Source organism: Amblyomma americanum, chromosome 9 (genome assembly GCF_052857255.1).
Source record: "Amblyomma americanum isolate KBUSLIRL-KWMA chromosome 9, ASM5285725v1, whole genome shotgun sequence".
In the NCBI taxonomy this organism is placed as follows: domain Eukaryota; kingdom Metazoa; phylum Arthropoda; class Arachnida; order Ixodida; family Ixodidae; genus Amblyomma; species Amblyomma americanum.
The window spans coordinates 81,799,106-81,816,699 of record NC_135505.1 but is presented as its reverse complement, the minus strand read 5'-3'; the positions used below and the strand labels follow the sequence as shown (position 1 = coordinate 81,816,699).

Below are 17,594 nucleotides of genomic sequence, written 5' to 3'. Positions count from 1 at the left end.
AGAAAGGAAGAGAGAGGTGCCGTAGTGGAGGGCTCCGGAATAATTTCGACCACCTGGGGATCTTTAACGTGCACTTACATGGCACAGCACACGGGCGCCTTAGAAATGGAGGGGAACACAGCAAGGAGAGATCGAGTCCATTTCCCTCGATACCGGCCATATCGAGCGAACGAAGCTACCGCCGCTCGCTCATAGATGGCGGTAGAGTGGTGCCCGCTGTGATTAGAGTGTGGTAGCAATTGTAGGGACCCTAGCAATAGGTTGAGTGCCGTGAACGCCTGCCGCCGCCCTTGCTTTTGCGTGTCGCACTGCGCATGAAAAGTTGGTGCGGGGGCGCTGCGGTCGAGCTAGATTTGGAAGCACCGTGTCCCATTCGGAGAGAAGGGCAGATGGCCGCACGATTGTGTAGCATCCAGAGACCTCGGAACATTTTCCAGTATTTTTCCAAAGGGGGCAGCACCTCCCCCCCCCCCCCCCCTCCGGTCTCCAATTACTTCCACTTAGATCAGACTCCTAACAATTGAAACACTTCATTTCAAGGACTCTTTTAATGCAAAGCACACTGGGGCTCCGCTACTACTTGGCTTCATAGCCAGTTGTAAAGCACTTCGTATATGAGTAACCTAAACCACTCATGTCTCAGCACAAGTCGACTGTCTGACTCGTCGTGTGTAAAGCTTCCTATTAGAATTCGTTTGATATTGCCGTCAATCTTTGCACCGTTTGATCGTTCGCACTCAAAACCGCCGGCACACGGCTTTATCATTTTGTTTTCTAATGCCAGATGTGACCAGACTTATCTCCATTGATCATGGGCGCATGCAAATGCTTCCACATTTTTCCAGATTGTTGAAGTTGTGTTTCGTTCTTTATCTCGAAGGTTCCTTGCCAGCTTGAAAGAACTGCAAGCGTTCAGTTCGATGACCGCCGAGCACGCTTGTGGGTATCGCCCCTGCTGAGTCATTCACAGTGGGTGCGAGTCAGTACACTCGAATGCTTTCTTTTCGAAGCCTTTCCGCTGTCTTCCTGACTACTGGACTGTCGTCACTATAACGTGGCAGCTTGCATCAACCTTTGAGCACTGAAAAATAAAAAAACAATAAAATAATTTTTATGTATATGAGTAATGAATAAATTAATATCAAAATAAGCTCGAAGACTTGCTTCCCCCCCCCCCCCACCCCACTCACTCTAAAAATAGTTCCGGGGTCCCTGTTAGCATCGTTCGTTGTTTTTCGGGTGGAATTTCTTCGCAGGGCGGCTGTGCTTGTGATGTGGTTAGTATGCCGAAGGACCGGCACTGCGATGCGCTTGGATATTCCTTCCTGTTTTAATAAGTTGAGGAATAAAAATGAAACAAATGGCAATTAACAGGTGAAACTCCTACGCCCACTGGAGGGAAAACTGCATCTCTAACAAGTCGTTTATGTGGAATATATGTATAAGTGCATCTTGCATCAGTGTATTAGCAAGTATTAGTTCATTTGGGTGTATTTGTAAGTTTATTTTTGGAGCGTCCTGTACATAAGAGCGCGCATAATGAATATTATAATTGATATTTTGCACTGTATAAACGCTATTCGTTTACTGTCACCAGGAGGTCCTACGTTCTGATTTATTTTTCGCGGGTGATATTTCTAGCTTGACTGCCAGACCTGCTCACAACCCAACATTTATAGCTTAGGCTGGCTGGAAATAACTTCAATATGGTGAAAAATAAACAATTATTATATTACTCGCAAACTTTTTGTACGTGCTCCTAAGGACGAAGCCCGTAGGAAGCTCAGTGAAAAAAATCTGCATCGCGCTGACAAACCTTTGGATGAAAAATGTCTGTGTGTGAACTATAGTTCACACAGAGATATAGTTCACACAGAGATATAGCGCTCCTCAAAATGAATACATTTTGAGGAGCGCTATATTTTCTGTGAGTACGCGCATATTGCGGCTGGGAAAGAAGATAGGATTTCGCGCTGAGCGTCGATCGGCGCTGGCGAGTGATGCCGTGCCTAGAAATGCAAGACGGCTCCGATTGAACGTGCGCCTCGTAAATAATTAATAAAGCTAAAAAATGCGGTCTTCATATTAGGAATTTGAGAAAGTGTAGAGGTTGTTGATGGAAAGTAACATTAATTAAACCACCGCATTATGACAGGCACAGCTATTTTGCAAGGTTTGCTGTGGTCGGAGATGTTACGCGGATTCACAAGTACTTCCCGCTCGACAGTGGATTAAAATTGCATGGGACAGTGGGTGCTGTACACTGGCATAACTGAGAACGCGACACTCATGGTAAACTCCGACTACAACAATCCCGACGGAACGTCTGTCAATGCTGGACTTTCCGCGCATTCCATTTTCAATTGACGCTGTTATCGACACAGAATTGTCTACGTGATCACCGTGGTCGAATAGGTAGGAATAGCGATTGCACAGCGCGTAATCCGTCACCGTGCAACAGACGCTGCGACCAAGCAGTTCCCTCGACAAATACTGATTGCATCTCGGACAAATTTACCTTGCCATGCAGACTGTTTTTTAAAGTACGCTCATGCAAATGTTCGTGTCTACTGATTTAAATTCCGCTAGAATAAAAGTAATCATACATTGCACGGCGTAATCATACATTGCACGGCATAATTGGCTTACATCTGGGCGGCTCCTCGTCGAGGTTGGGAAAGAATACTTCATTTATTCTGGGTTACAGGATGCACTCACCATGCATAGTGGTTATCTAAAGCATAATTTGTAGAAATATATTTACAAGGTGAAAGTTGTGTTGTTGCAAAATACAATGAAATAAAAAACAATCATTTAAGTCTGAGTCGGGTATATTACATATATCCTCACATATAGTTTTACAGTAATATTTAGGAATTTTTCCTGACCAGAAAAAAAAAATGAGGTATAATAACAGTGATTATGGTTACCAAAACAGCAGCTAAAAGTGAGCATTGCCTGCAGCACTATTTACGTATAAAGTTTTAACGTGCTAGCGGCGGTTATTAGCAACGTCTTCTGCAAAGTGAAGCTTGTTTTTTTGCAAGTTTCGATTTCAATCTACCAAAGTTTTGTTTAGGCTTACCTTATGTTAAAATAACTTAGTTCTTAGCCCAACTGCCTGAAGATCTTTGCCTAGGCTATGTCTAATTTCGGCTTCATACAGGGAGCGTATGTGAATTTAAACACTGCTATAAGGGCTGCATGCATTAGGCAAACGAAAGTGTTTTCTGGCTTCCTTTTTTCAATATAATGCACCAAAATAACAATCCTCCTCAGGGCCTTATATGAACACTCATGTTACTAATGTAAGGAAAACAGCAACTCTATGAATAAATATTCAGTACAGGTTTGTGCCTTTTCATGCGTTTCATTACCGTCAATGTAAGAAAATCACATTCACTCAGAAGGTTCACAGCAGCTGTAATCTGACTGCATTAATGACGTCACAACTGTATGTGAAATTTACCTTCATTATAAAGAAGGACGGATCCCTTTATAAATACTTTAAATGCTGGTCCCATGACATACTTGGCTGTCCATTTGAGATGAGGATAAGGATCATATGATACACGCACATAAAAGTCACATGCGTAAACATATGCACCTAGCATTTTAACCACATCACATAATGGAAGTCCCTGTGTTGCTTCGCTTGAAACAGAATAGGATACAGGCACAAAGGGAATACTTACGCATATCAGCTCGTAATGGAGACGCGTATCGCTGACAGTAGAAACTATTATTGCAGTACAATTAACATTGGCAAATAGGTAATTCTCAAGCCCGCAGATGGTTGTTCCGGAGGGTAGGAACGTCGATATGGATAGTAGGATGCAGACCATATAGCAATCAATGAACTAGTTGAATGAATCAGTGAAAGGAATGCAAATAATGAATGTAAGAAAAGAGAAGGGCCAAGTACGATACCTTTGGGGTTGCCCGAGATTCCGAAAAAAGAGAGAGTGAGCAAGAGGTAGCTTGGGCCAACTGCTGTTAGCTGGCTAGGATCACTTAAATCCTGCTCAAAACAGTACGCTGCAAGGCATTATTTTATAGAGGAATTTATCGCATGCTTTCTCAAAGAGACTAAGGTGCAAGTGTATTTCAGAAAAACAAGTATACTATAAGAAGAATGCTTTTCAAAAAGCGTACCGATTTCGAAAGAACAATTTAATTGGCCACAACAATTTAGCAGTGTGAGACTAGTACACAGTGTTTGTCACGCTTAGGAACCCACGCTGCTCACAGAAATGGTGCAATGATTTGATGTTTGTGATATTATCAGAACTAAAAAAATTACCACATTCTGCTGTATGCAGCCATGCCTCGTTAGTATCCACCCTGTAATGTGATGGCTTGAATTATGGACAGTTTTTCTGGGGATGAAACTTTATCAAAGCATGCATGCCTTAACATGGAAACTTTCTGTTTGGATAACTGACAAGGTTTAATTGCAAAAAAGCCCATTGGGACTCGCATATTTTTGTCGTGCAATATGGACATTAATGCGAATGTCTGGCCTGTGGTAACCAGTTACTATTACACAGCGCAAGGACTGTTAGAACTGTTTGGCGATAAATACAGGCTGCATAATATGGCTGTTGCACCCTGGAACTGCCCTAATACCACATGCAGCATAGAATGAAGTTTTTGTTAAACCTTGAACTGCCTTGCATGCCAGCTCTCTCCGCTCGCACTTTCTGACTGACAAAACACTTCTCTTCCTTGTGTCAAAATCATTGGCACTGAATGGACCGGCAACTCATTTCCTGGCGCACTTTGTTCACTGCACGAATTAAATAATTAAGCCGCTCGCTAACTGTATAACCTTTTTGTTATAATCTCACAGATGTTTACTTGCAACACTAATTTGATGTTTTTTTTAATACCGCACAAGGCACGAAGTTAAAAACTACTAGAGTTAAAGCATGTCGGCCACGAGGAGAACTCGGCAGGTGCAAAGCAGGGAATCTGCAAATACCAATCAAGCAGCAAGGAAATCGGTTGAAATTAAATGCGGTTTCAGCCTCGACAGCTCGATGGCTGCACCGCCATTGTAGGATATTTCAGAAACGGCAAAACGTCAGCATTGCAGGAGCAACCACAGTGCAATAGCGCATAGCACGTTTTGAGAAATGAAATAAACCTCGTTAACGTGGTTTTAGCAATATGAACAAATATGGCCTTGTCACGATCATATGACAAATGTGAACAGATGTGTGTCCGCGGAAGCCTATAGCTGAGCATTGTGGAATGTACAAACAAGCATCTACATTCAAGCAAACAAATTTAGAAATGCAGCAAACACAAAGAAGGCGAAGAAAATCTAGGAAGCTTTCTGCACTTCTGACAAATACATTCTCATCGGCCCACCATCGCCTTCATCCCGCAGGCAAATAATGTTCACTGCCGGTAGTCACAAGTAAATGATCGCAGAATATGCATGCGTGCATGTGTATTGATGGCATATACTTCTAAAGGCTTCGAGAATGCCTTACACAAGCTGGTACAGCTTACACGCTAGTTAACAACTGTTCGACACCAATAAAGCCAAGATGTTGAGCCCCTCAGCAACAGCGCCGTAATGAAAACAACAATAAATATGGGATCTAGTGCTGATTCAAAGAGTACAGTTTCTATACCGTTTGTCATGGCTCAAAGAGCACTTCAAGATCACTGCATTTTACCAAAACCAATGGCAACCACGATAATGCACTTGATATTGCAACCATCTGCCTAAAATCCAACTTGATTCCACGCTGCTAAGCAAAATACACATTGTAATCACAGCAGTTTATTGAAAATGCTTTTAATTTTTAATCACGATTCGCTATTACGGAAAACTCTGTATCTACAGTTCTGATCCAGAACCAACGTGTTCATTCTGCCACACTGCTGACATTCTGCCGCCGCCACCTGGTGGCCTAACATGTCTCCCAGCTCGTGGCCGATGCACCGCAGCGGTGGCCAAGTGGTTGAGCATCCGCCTCTAATGCGGGAGGTGCGGGGTTCGATCCCCAGTGCCGCCGGGTACCCACCGGTGATACAATGGGTACAAGCTTTCCCCTGGTCTGGTGCTCGGCTTATTAAGGGTGAGATGCTTGGGAAATGGGTTTTCGAGCCCGCCTTCAGCATATGAAAAATACCTTGTGCCATGGCGCTCTTAGGCCATAGATGCCCTTGCGCCATAAAAATCCATCATCATCATCATCAGCTCGTGGCCGAACCTCTTCTTTGTCTCGAAGGAGCGCAGCTGTTCGGCAAGCCTCGCCCTAGTAAACGGCTGTGCTTCCCGCTTCTTGCTACGTTTGTCGGTGACATTTGGTGGAGGCGCTTGGTGTCCTCCTTTGTATGCTGACCCCGACGATATCGTTGACGCTTGTTCCCGAGCGAGCCGTCGCCTGAGAGGCCTGCAACCCGAGTTTGAGCCACTGACAAGGCTTGTACGAGCTATGACCTCCACCACTGGCACCCAGACAGGTCAGCACTCCGGCAGTGCCGCGCCGTTCGTCTTTCCCGCACCTCGGTCGCCGTCATCCTTCCATGACGACCGGTTCGAGGATGTTGAAGGTTGGTTGGCCAGTTTTTACCATGTTGCTGCATTCAACCAAAGGGACGACGAGCGGAAGCTGATGAATGTGTACTTCGCACTGCAAACCTCCGCGAAAACGTGGTTCGAGGCGTCCTTCTTCAAATGGGCAGCTTTTCGCCGTGAGTTGCTCGCCACATCCAGCTCGAGCGAGCGAAAGGAAAATGCTCTAATTGCCCTTTGCTCCATGTCACAGCAGTCCAACGAGAGCGTGGCCAAGTTCATAGAGCACATGACGCGCCTCTTACATCGGGCCGACTCGGTCATGCCCGACCCTCCGAGAACCGTCACCGCCTTCGCCAAGGAAGCTACTGGCATGGAACGTTCATTGCAGGAACGGAGTGCCCTATACGGCCGTCAGGAAAATGTAGCGGCAGCTCACTACTGCGCGTTCTTGTGAACCCCCGTGGATGAGGCGCTGCGAGAGCTTGTGCGGAGCATTATCCGCGAAGACCTGCGACAACTCCACTTGGATGCTTCGTCGGCAAGCATACCTTCTAGAAGCGATGTCCTCCGTGACGAAATGCGGCGAGTGGCGCAGCCACCACATGAACCACTATCGGAGCCGCACGTCATGTCTTACAGCGATGCCCTGCACCGATCTGCCCCCGAGCCGTAAGCGTTTCGCCCCGTTTCCAAACCACCACCACAGCATCGTTACCTGCGTCCCGTCGAGCAGCAGCAGCAGGACCTGTGCCCTCCTTTCAGCAAAGCGCACGTATGGCGAACGTCGAACAATCGCCCGCTCTGCTACCACTGCGGGGGAGCCCGGCCACAATCTGCGGAATTGCCTGTACCAACGGAGGGGTTTAGAGGATTCCCACCTCACGCGCCTCGACCGCGCTAGGGTGAAACGCCGCAGGACATAGACGAGTACCTGGCCGTTCAGGTGCTGCCCCCGACCTTGCAGCGGCGCCAATCGCAATCGCCATCCCCGGGGCGCTTTGCTTCTCCCGGTCTGTCCTCATCCTCTGGTCAGTTCAGAGGCACGTGCCCTCACCGAGAAAACTGGAGACGGCGTCCTCCGGGGGTAGGGCCACCGCCACTACACAGTGTCAATAGCCTCCACCCGAACATTTGATGCGACGGCCTGAGCGACGACGACCCGATTCGACGACCGCACCGACGTGCTGCGAGCGATTAGTTTCTGCTGAAATTTTAGTAACCGCCGACAGTCATGTAGTGACCGCTCTCGTCGATACCGAAGCTGATTTTTCTGTGATGAGCAGGCAGCTCGCCACGACTCTCCGCAAGGTTCTGACTCATTGGTGTGGAGCCGTGATCCGCGCCGCCGCTGGTCATGTAGTGACGCCGATCGTTGTGTGCACCAGTCGCATCCAGATCCCCGGTCTTACTTTCACTGGATCCTTTGCCGAATTACGTGACTGTTCTAAAGATCTCATTCTGGGCATGAATTTCCTTCAAGAGTATGGTGCGGTCATCGACCTTCGGGAGTTCATGGTATCTTTTTCCGCCCAGCGAGCCGTTGACACCAACACCGAGCCCAGCAGGGAATCCTTGCGCGTATGTGACGACCACATAAACAATCCCTCCGCGAGCCAGCAAGTTCGTCAGTCGAGTGGAGTGGCCGAACCTGGCGGCCACATCGTGGCCGAACATGTCTCACAGCGCATGCCCAAACGTCGTCTTTGTCTCGAATAAGCGCTTCTCTTCGTCAAGCCGCTGCAGTAAAGGACTGTGCTTCCCGCTTCCTGCTACGTTTGTCGGTGACAATATTAATACGGCACAATTTTATAGGCTATGGTTTCATTGCTTTGAGAAGCGTAAGCATATGCTTTGGTCCTTTTTCCTTTTTTTTGCATCAGATAAAATAAAATTCTCATGAGAGAGAGCTGCGTCAGTGGGCACGTATAGAGACTTCTGTATTGTGAAACACCGGTGAAAGATTTGCGACAATGGTTTTTCTTCCTATATAGGTGTTCCTGATCTGGTGATAACATGTTACAACCCAAGCTTAACACTACTGCTTTTTCTCAGACCATGATCCTTAGCAGGGGAAGTTAGATTCATTCAATTTGTCACGCAAATGTTTATTGCCGATATGGGCCTGCTCAGCCGGCAGGAAATTAAAAAAGACGCTCTAATGTGAAAGCTTGCATGCACATCGATGTTTTCACACAGATTTCACAGTGCCTCCGGCATACCATCGTAACGCGGCCACTCATAGTTGGTAATTCACTTTATGGAGCACAATGCCGCAGAATTTTGGCGACACTTCGGTAGTCCTGGCAGAAAACCGCCCAACGGCCGTGCAGCCGAGGTTGTTTCGCATACGCAGAAGAAAAGTTTCAGAATTGTCTCGTCGCACTCACGGCGTTTGTCCAACACAGTACACACGAACTACGATCGATATCGATGATGGCTACGCCGCAGCACAACTTGTGCTCACAATCACTGCAACCGCTGCAAAGAATGCGACTGGCTGCAGAGCACGAAGTTCATTTAGTCGCGTCGTACTCGCGGCTGTTCTCAAACTCGGGACACACGAGTGCACCCGAAACACAGTCTGCTGTACAGCTCTAAGTTCATTTCAGCATTGCGATAACAAGACGTGCGTGGTAAGCTTTTTCGACGCAATTATACTTGCAGGCGATACCACTTACTCAAAATCACTCGTTCCGACTGCAATCGCTTTCACTGCAGTGGCACTTGTCACTGCGTTGTGAAGGAAATTCTCCATATGGAGCTGCTACTCGCTGCTGTTCGTGAAGATCCTCGCGCAAATAAAGAACACTTGTAGCTATAACAAACGGTTCCAAATAAACACTTCACGACACCGGCACTGTATACGTCTTCCGTAGACAGCGTAGGTTGAAGGCCGCTCGGTGAACTCGGTGTAGACGGCGACAAAACAACTTGGGGGAAACTGCCGCTTGCCGCTGTGGCGCACTGTGAACCTCGATGTCGCTGTAACCACTCGTCATAGTTACATGCGCCCAGTATTCTGCGTTTCTCGGCAAAAAGTTGAAGTTGATGAACTTCGTGCGCACAGGCGGATGCGTTCATGCGCCCCATTGTTCGACTATGGTCCGGCCTTTCCGCGGCCCTTGCGCACTGCCGCAACGACGCGGGCGCATGCGAAAAAAATGCGATCGTACAGCGGCCTGGAAGGGGGAGGGGGTTTGTGTGCTTTCCCCTGGCAGTAGCGCCACGCTCCTCTCCGCTGGTGGCGGTGCTGTGAGGTGTGCTGCGTGCGACAGACAGTGGGCATCAGCCGCCACTCACGGCGTTGTCTTCCTGGTGTAAAAACCGTCTGCTTATGAATCCGGCGTTGTTGTGGAAAACATAGAGCTTTGTAACTGTACGCGTATACACGTTTCTCTCAATTTCTTTACATCTATATATCGCAGACTCAAAACACCTACAGAGCACAGTTGAAAAAATGGTGGAAGTTGTCGCCCAAGTTGCGTGGCTCGTTCTAAAGGCAGGAGCGCATCGTCTATATAATTTTTGTAATGAGCTTGCGAACTCATTTGTCGTCTGAGATCTCCTCTTCGTTCTTCTTATGCCCCTTTTCCAGCTGCGACTCACGCAGGAGCAGCCCCGGGAACCAGCTTCGAACCGGCGTACGATTTTCCCGAACTGGCAACCGGGTACCCGATCTCTATGCTCGAGATTATCGACGACCCCTCCGACGACGACACCACCGACCACACCACCGGCACAGCCGCGGAGACTATGGAAGATTTCCAGAGAGTGGCAGACTGTGGTAGTTTTAAAGTCACGGAAGATATTACGATAAACCAAGTGCCACCAGGAAGGGTCTCGTTCATTCGTGCGACCACGACTCTGGGAAAGAAAAACACTCCCGTGGTGAAGCTAACTTGGACGTGGCCTGGAGCTCGCTTGTCGTATGGGAAGGGTAAGCACTAAAGAACAGACGTGTTTTGTCAAGTGTTCGCGGCTTACAGGCGCTTATTCCACTTATTAGGTGCAGTATACAAGGATGAAAAATTGCGCAAGTTGGCAACGATTTATAGGACTGTCTAATCGAAGGCGTGACGACAGCACATGAAAGAGGAAGGGAAGCTTTTGTAAAGATTTTGTTTTTTTGTCGGGGCACATTTCGCGCTATCTGACCGTAGCATTCATGATAGCTCCATAAAATCGAGTTTCATCCCACGCGTTCTGCATGATGCTGAATATTTCTATGCGCCTAGAAACATGTTCTATAAATGCAATTGTATTTCTTTAAATAAATCTAATGATGCATTTTACATAACTGAGGCTAACACACACACCGCTTTATCCACAGTATTGTTATCCGCTGCCTCCACAGTACGGTTATTCAGTAGTGCTGTGGAAAACGTTAGAACATTTAAAGCTTTTAGAACCTGTGGTTGCCTTCCGGACTCGGCAGAGAACCGTCTCATATAAACCTACAGACATGAATATCATAGTGAATCTCAAATGTCACGTGTAATTTACGAATAAAGACCACTTTCCTCTGAGCTGGTCAGCTGCCATGTCAACAGGCGCATATGTGTGCAGTTATGGGGTGGAAATGGCTCTTGATGTACTGAGCCTTGTGTTGTCGACATTATAACGAAGTCATACAGCAACTGGCCCCGACAGCTTCACAGTATTGCTGTAGGTATATATTAATATTAAGTTCGCAGACCATTTTTACATCAATCATTCTTGAATAAAAAGCGCAAGGAAAGTCCAGAGGTAACGGAAAGGTTCCCTAGGAATTTCACACTTTTTGAATATACATGTAGCAAAGTAAGTTAATTGAATTGAATTGAACCTTTAGACTATAACAGACATGGTGTCAAAAACTGCTAGCACAGCGAGGAGAATTATGGCTTCGCAACTATTTGCACTCAGTAGAACAGACTTATCGCTGGAAAAGGTGCGAACGTAAGCGAGGGCAGAATTGGCGATCATTTCGCGCAACTGAAAAAAAGCCCGTAGTTACCACCTACCAGTGTGCTAATTAAAGATACTTCCCCCTTAACATTCCCTCTTTGTGGTCTTTTATTTTATTTGTGGGTTTTTTAGTTAGCTCACGTCTTTGCCCATCACTACTACTTGGTGCTATAGAGGGTCAGGCAGACGCCCGTGGCATCCCGAACACGATCGACCCCTTTTAATGTTCCGTCGTGCAACACATATACCGCCAGAACGGCCACACGAACTTGGTGAGGGAAACTAAAGAATATCAGCGCAAATAGTTGGCACAGCTTAGGACGACGTTACAAAGGATGGTCTCCTGATTTCCCTTCAATGGCGTTATTTTTTCGCAGTTTCTGCCGTGGTTATTCGAGCCGCAAAATTTTTCGATGACCTATGGCACGACTTTGAAAACCAGACTGAGATCACGGAAGCCAATGTCGTCGAAGGCAACCTGGACCCAAAAGCACCTGGTACCAAGGAAAACGTCACTCTGGCAATTCCGCGAGCCTTCTGCTCGTTTGAGCAATATGACCCATTGCACTGGCACTTTTACCTGGCAGTTCAAGTATCTAACAGCGATGGGCTGACCAGCACTTCGAACGTGGTAGGAACGAGCTGCGGCCCTCCGCCTGTTATAACTACAGTAGCTCCCACCACGAAAGCCACACCGACCAGGGCCCCGACCTCAAAGGTCACGACAACGCAAGCTGAGGATGCAGCCAAGGAAAGTATTCGGGAGTCGGATTTCGTCGCGTCCCCCTTCTTCTGGGTTGGACTTTCCTGTATCGCAGCGGCGATCGTGATCGTCATCGCAGTCGCGGTGTCTGCGATACTGAACCGCGAGGAAGGGGAGGAGTCTTAGAATTTCCCATAAAAATAAGTAAAAATAAAAAATCTATTGCGCCCTCTCAGGGCTCTTAAATGTCCAGGAGCCCTCTGGGCTCCGTCTCACGCCTCACCCAAATGTCCAGTTTGCGAGAGCCAATGCTAGAAGCAGACAGCAGGGAGGTCGGTTATCCCGAACGAACCCTCCGCGGATTCAAAGGTGATCAAAATTATTCCGGAGATAAATTTATTTCGGAGGTTATTCCGGAGAAAACTCTCCGGAATTATTTTGACCACCTTTGAATCCGCGGTGGGTTCGTACCGTGACATCCTGCTAAGTAGTCGAGCGGCCTAACCACTGAGCCTCCGCGGTGGTGTAAATTATTTTCGTATCGTGTGTTAGGCGCGTGTCTGTTGTAATGGCCATTACCTAGTGTGCTGTGTGCTGAAGGCATGTCGCAAGGGAGCTCTGTTTTTACCTCTGCCCCCTGAAGTTCCAAAGCCAAGTCGTGCTTTGGGCAGGTGTTATTTCCGTGATCAGCCTTTGCACGGTGTTAGTGACGAAGTCGGTTGTGTGGATGTGTGACTAGCGCAAGACTGCTGTGCAAGGCACAACTACCACCGCCGCTTCACAACATCTGAAGGCTGTGGTTCTCGCTGTATTCGCAACTGAAATAATGCCCATAGTTACCACTTACCAGCGTGATATTTAAAAATACTTCCACCTTAACACTCTTTATTTGTGGGATTTTTTTTGTTATTTTAGTCCAAACGCTAATAGGCTTACACTTTAATACAGTACACGCAAATGCCGCCAGTCAAACACACATTTCTGCGGTGAAAGCTTCGTTAAAGCATTATATTTTCATAATAAAATTTCGTTGACGAAATATAGCTTTTTAGAAGAAAACTGAGCATAACTCGGAAAAATTTGGTTATAAAGAATAAAGTTTTAAGAAACCAAATATGTTCTAATCCAACTGCGAATTTTTCTTGTGGAGTCCTTTGGCTAGAAATAATTTGAAGCTGAATATTTTGGCAAGACATTGGGCAAAACAGTCGGGCGATCCCTTCGCAGCGCAAGCCACAGAAATGCGAACAAATTGTTTGCTAATCCACTCTGCGTTTAGATTGCCCACTGAAGGAACGTGTTTATGTCATCCATACACAAGGTTCAAAAGCGGAAAGGTTGTGCCGAAGAAAACTTTATGCATTTTTCTCCTTATGTTCCTTCTAAGCTCCCACGTGGTCACATCGATGAGATGACGTGTACAACGTAAAAATGTGCTTTGTTTTCTCATCATTAGTCAGAAATCGTTAGTGTTAATGGCCTAGTAGGAAGCTGACCGACATGCCCGCGCACTTTTCTCCTCTCTCTTGCTTAGGTCACAGGAGCAACAGCGCCGTTCGCTTGCATCGGCGCACATCGCTTCATATACCCATAACTGCGTCTAAAAGCCGCGTGCAAGAATACCACTCAAATCTACAGCTTTTCGAGTGTGTGTTATTTGCTCGAGCGTTGTCGTGGGGGAGGTCCGAATATGTAGATGTTAAATGCATTCGTGCATTATATCATCACCATAACAAAAACATTCTTACAGAACCTAGAGAACATCCACAGATTTTTCCACTAAATCGGCATGGATCCCAAAGACGATCTATAATTTTATGGGTGGACATATATAGTGAATTTTTGTCTGAATACTATGTTTAGACAAAATGAAATATATATCGGGATGCAATAGACAACAGAAGTGTTTAGAAAGTCTATAGAATATTTTTACAATGGGCGTCACGATATTCTTGGCTCATTCCTCGTTGTCTTCATTGCCTTCTTAACTAAGTCTGGTGATGGGGCAGCATGCTCAGTAGACGCTGCTACCTAGATCAACTGCGAATTCCACCGTTCGCGCAGCTGAATTGCGAGATTTTCCACGTTTCAGTGCTCGTGCTGCCCTGGCGGGGATGGTCATTCTGTGCTTCTCTGCTCCGCCCTTTGTTCGAAAATTTCACCCACGCTTGAAAAGCAACGCAAAATAAAGAGGCAATTAAACATCTCGTTTCAAAAAAAATCGCACTGCAGGCTCTAGAACGCTGCGGGAGCATTCAAAAGTTTTGTTCCCATTAATGGTTTGCGGACCAAAGGCGGTCAGTGCATGCAGTGTCGAAAAAATTAAAGGTCGGAGGCGAAAGGCAAAAGGCGCCCGTGTACAGTGCGATGTCGGTGAACGTTAAAGATCCCGAAGTGTTCAAAATTTTCGCGGAGCCCTCCGCTAAAGCATTTCTTTATTTTTTTCACTCTACTTTTTCCTTCCCTTCCGCCGCTTTTCAAGTGGCCATTGATATGTGAGACAATTGTCGCGCCATTTACTTTCCTCAAATATCCATTTTCAATTGTTTTCGCTCTGCGTTCTGCTAATTCCTTTCCGAAAGTTCGCAGTCCAGGTTGATTTGAATTGTCTAAAGTGCGTCCAAGAGAAGGGGGGGGGGGGGGGGAGGGTGCGCTGCGAGCGCGCGAAGCGGCCAGACGTGCGGCGTGTCGGCTCCTGGTATTTTCCCCAGGAACCGCGGAACTTTTCGTGTGACCCCACCGAAGCCGTCACTATCACTTTCCCAACATCGAGAGGAACCTGCTGGTACTGGTCCCACCTGAGCAGGTAGGCCCAAAACTGGCTGTTCTATGACAATTTTTCTTCATCGCCACGCCGCGGAACGCTATAGCGACCACTACTCAACGCTACTACGATCCTACTGTAATGGCCTGGGCTGAAATCGACATTCAGCAACCCGAAGACAGGTATCCACCCATTGAAGATGGACTCTTTACGCTGATTTCCGTGCGTAAGCGCACCCAGTGTTCCAAGACATCCAAGGACGGTACCACGATGGCGTCGCTCAAGCAAACACGGGCAGCTGGGCTCACCGGCCGCCTCTTCTCCGGCAGCGATCGCGTAGCGCTGCCGCTGGATAACAAGCCTGCATTATGGTGCCCGAAAGAGACGCCGAAAATGAGCTCAGAATATATAGTCGTGGTTCTCAAGCCAAGGCAAACCATGAACCTCAAGGCAATTTTCCAGCCCGGCGAGTTGGGAGCGGCTATTGCCCAGTACGTGGGAGGAGACGCTGGCGCCGCGCTCAGAATATGGCTCGTCGCCCGGAAGTTCCTTACACGATTAGCCAATAGCAGCTAAGGCAGCGTACGTCACTGCCGGTAATTTCGCGCGCTTTCTCGAAAGTACCGCATTGTTGGCAAGTTTTTTCGAGTGCTCGTAGGTGTATCACATTTGCGGTACCATGGCACACGCTCAAGCCCAAGCCTTCAATGAAAAACTCATCGACGCCGTGGAGTGCGAGCGGGTCCTTTGGGACATGCAGCAAAAAAACTAAGGCCCGCAACGTTTCGGAAGCGGCGTGGCGCCGAGTAGCCGAAGCCGTCGGTGCAACAGGTGAGGTTTTGTAAACAAAGCACTCTGTCGGTGCCATTGACTATACGAAATGCTGACCGTACGCCGAGTGCCGCGTTTCGCAATTGCTGTGTTTTACGACGTGGCAAGTTGTGTAACGTCGAGCGATCATTATCGTTCGCTAGAAAATGCACTCCGCCGGGCAGCAGATTTGCATGCCAAATCGATGCAGGCTTTCACCTGATAGCCGATTATTATTGCGCTTTTCATGACTCCGCAGTTCCTGACGTGAAGAACCGTTGGAAAAATCTGCGCGACACATTCAGCAGGGTTTTTAAAGGGCTCTGCCAATCGAAAAAGAGTGGGATTGGGGCAAACGAGGTTGAACAGACAACCTGGCCTTTCTTCGAAAGGCTGCTCTTCCTGCGGGACACGATGCTCAGCAGACCGTAAGTCCATTTGGAGGTTATCATTGCATTTCACTCAATGTATGCCGTTTTATGTGCAGTTTCGCCGCTGATTTGCCGTTTTGCACAGAACAAGAAAACCAAGGCCCAATATTATTTCCTGTCTGCCGTGTTGAAAATTATTGTAGCAAATTATTTGTATTTGCTACCTCTTAAATAATTCGAGCAGACCATTGTCTTCAAGTGCATTAAACTTTAAAGGGCCTCATTTTCCCGATTGAAACTCGAGGTACTTATCCTTTACCTTACTGTAGGACCTCGGGCAACTTGGAACCGATGCCGCATGCGGAAGCGGTATATATTGTGCCCGAAGAAAACATCAGCGACACGCCACAGGGAAGTGCAGAGGCGATTTTTCAACAAATGTTTGCCGAGTCTGCCTCTTTGCCATCAAGTCCTGGGACAAGCTCAGCACCAACATCAAATGCCCCAAGCGCCAGTGTTTAGCTTGTGGCTGCAATGACCAGCACAAGCTCACATAAAAAAAGAAGCAGAATAGAGAAGTATGATAGTCAGATTGATATGCTTGGTGAAATGCTCAAAAAAAAAAAAAACCAGACAGCCTCGATCATTTCGGAGCATACTTAGTCGGCAAAATGAGGGAAGTGCCAGAGAGACTGCAGAATGAAATGCAGATGAAGTTATTGCAGTGTGTATTTGAATTCATACCGGAGAAGTAATTTACTTGATTTATCCTGTGAACTGCTGGAAGCAATATGAGGGGGAACACAGGAGCATGGGGCCTCCGTACTTTGCTCCCATGTTCCCTCTTATATTGCTTCTAGCCATACATCATGCATGGGAGATCACATGAAGGAAGCTAACAGTCACTGAAAGCAAGGAAAGCATAGGGAACTAGGTGCATATACATTTCTTCATATTGTGGTATTGCTCATTGAGAAATTATTACTGTAATATGGTTATGCCTGAAAGATAACAGATTACAAATTGGTTTGGTTTGGTTTATGGGGGTTTAACGTCCCAAAGCAATTCAGGCTATGAGAGACGCCGTAGTGAAGGACTCTCTAAAAGGACCACCAGGGGTTCTTTAATGTGCATTGACAGTGCGCAGTGCATTGACATTGCACAGTACATGGGCCTCTAGAATTTCGCCTTCATTGAAATTCAACCGCCGCGTCCGGGATCGAACCCGCATCTTTCGGGCCGACAGCCGAGCGTCATAAGCACTCAGCCACCGTGGCGGCTGGATTACAAATTGGAACAAAGGCAATTGCCACCATTGCGATCCGAACTCACGACCTCCATGTCGTGTACGGTCGCGAGTTTGGTTCCCATTGCTGGCATATTCATGTTTTTGATCCGACTTGTAATCAGTTACCTTTCAGGCATAACGAGATTACTAATTTCCAAGCGAGCAGTACCACA

The 17,594-nt window shown here is 47.1% G+C and overlaps 1 protein-coding gene across 1 annotated transcript in view; it reads left to right on the top strand.

Annotated features, from left to right (window-relative positions):
- LOC144104938 (calcium-activated chloride channel regulator 3A-1-like) overlaps window positions 1-10,511 on the top strand; it is a 59,293-nt gene extending 48,782 nt beyond the window's left edge. The window contains exon 10 of the mRNA XM_077638167.1: window positions 10,149-10,511. Coding sequence (XP_077494293.1) covers window positions 10,149-10,486 — 338 coding nt within the window. The 3' untranslated portion in view covers window positions 10,487-10,511. The remainder of the gene's footprint in view (window positions 1-10,148) is intronic.
- Window positions 10,512-17,594: the final 7,083 nt, after the last annotated feature.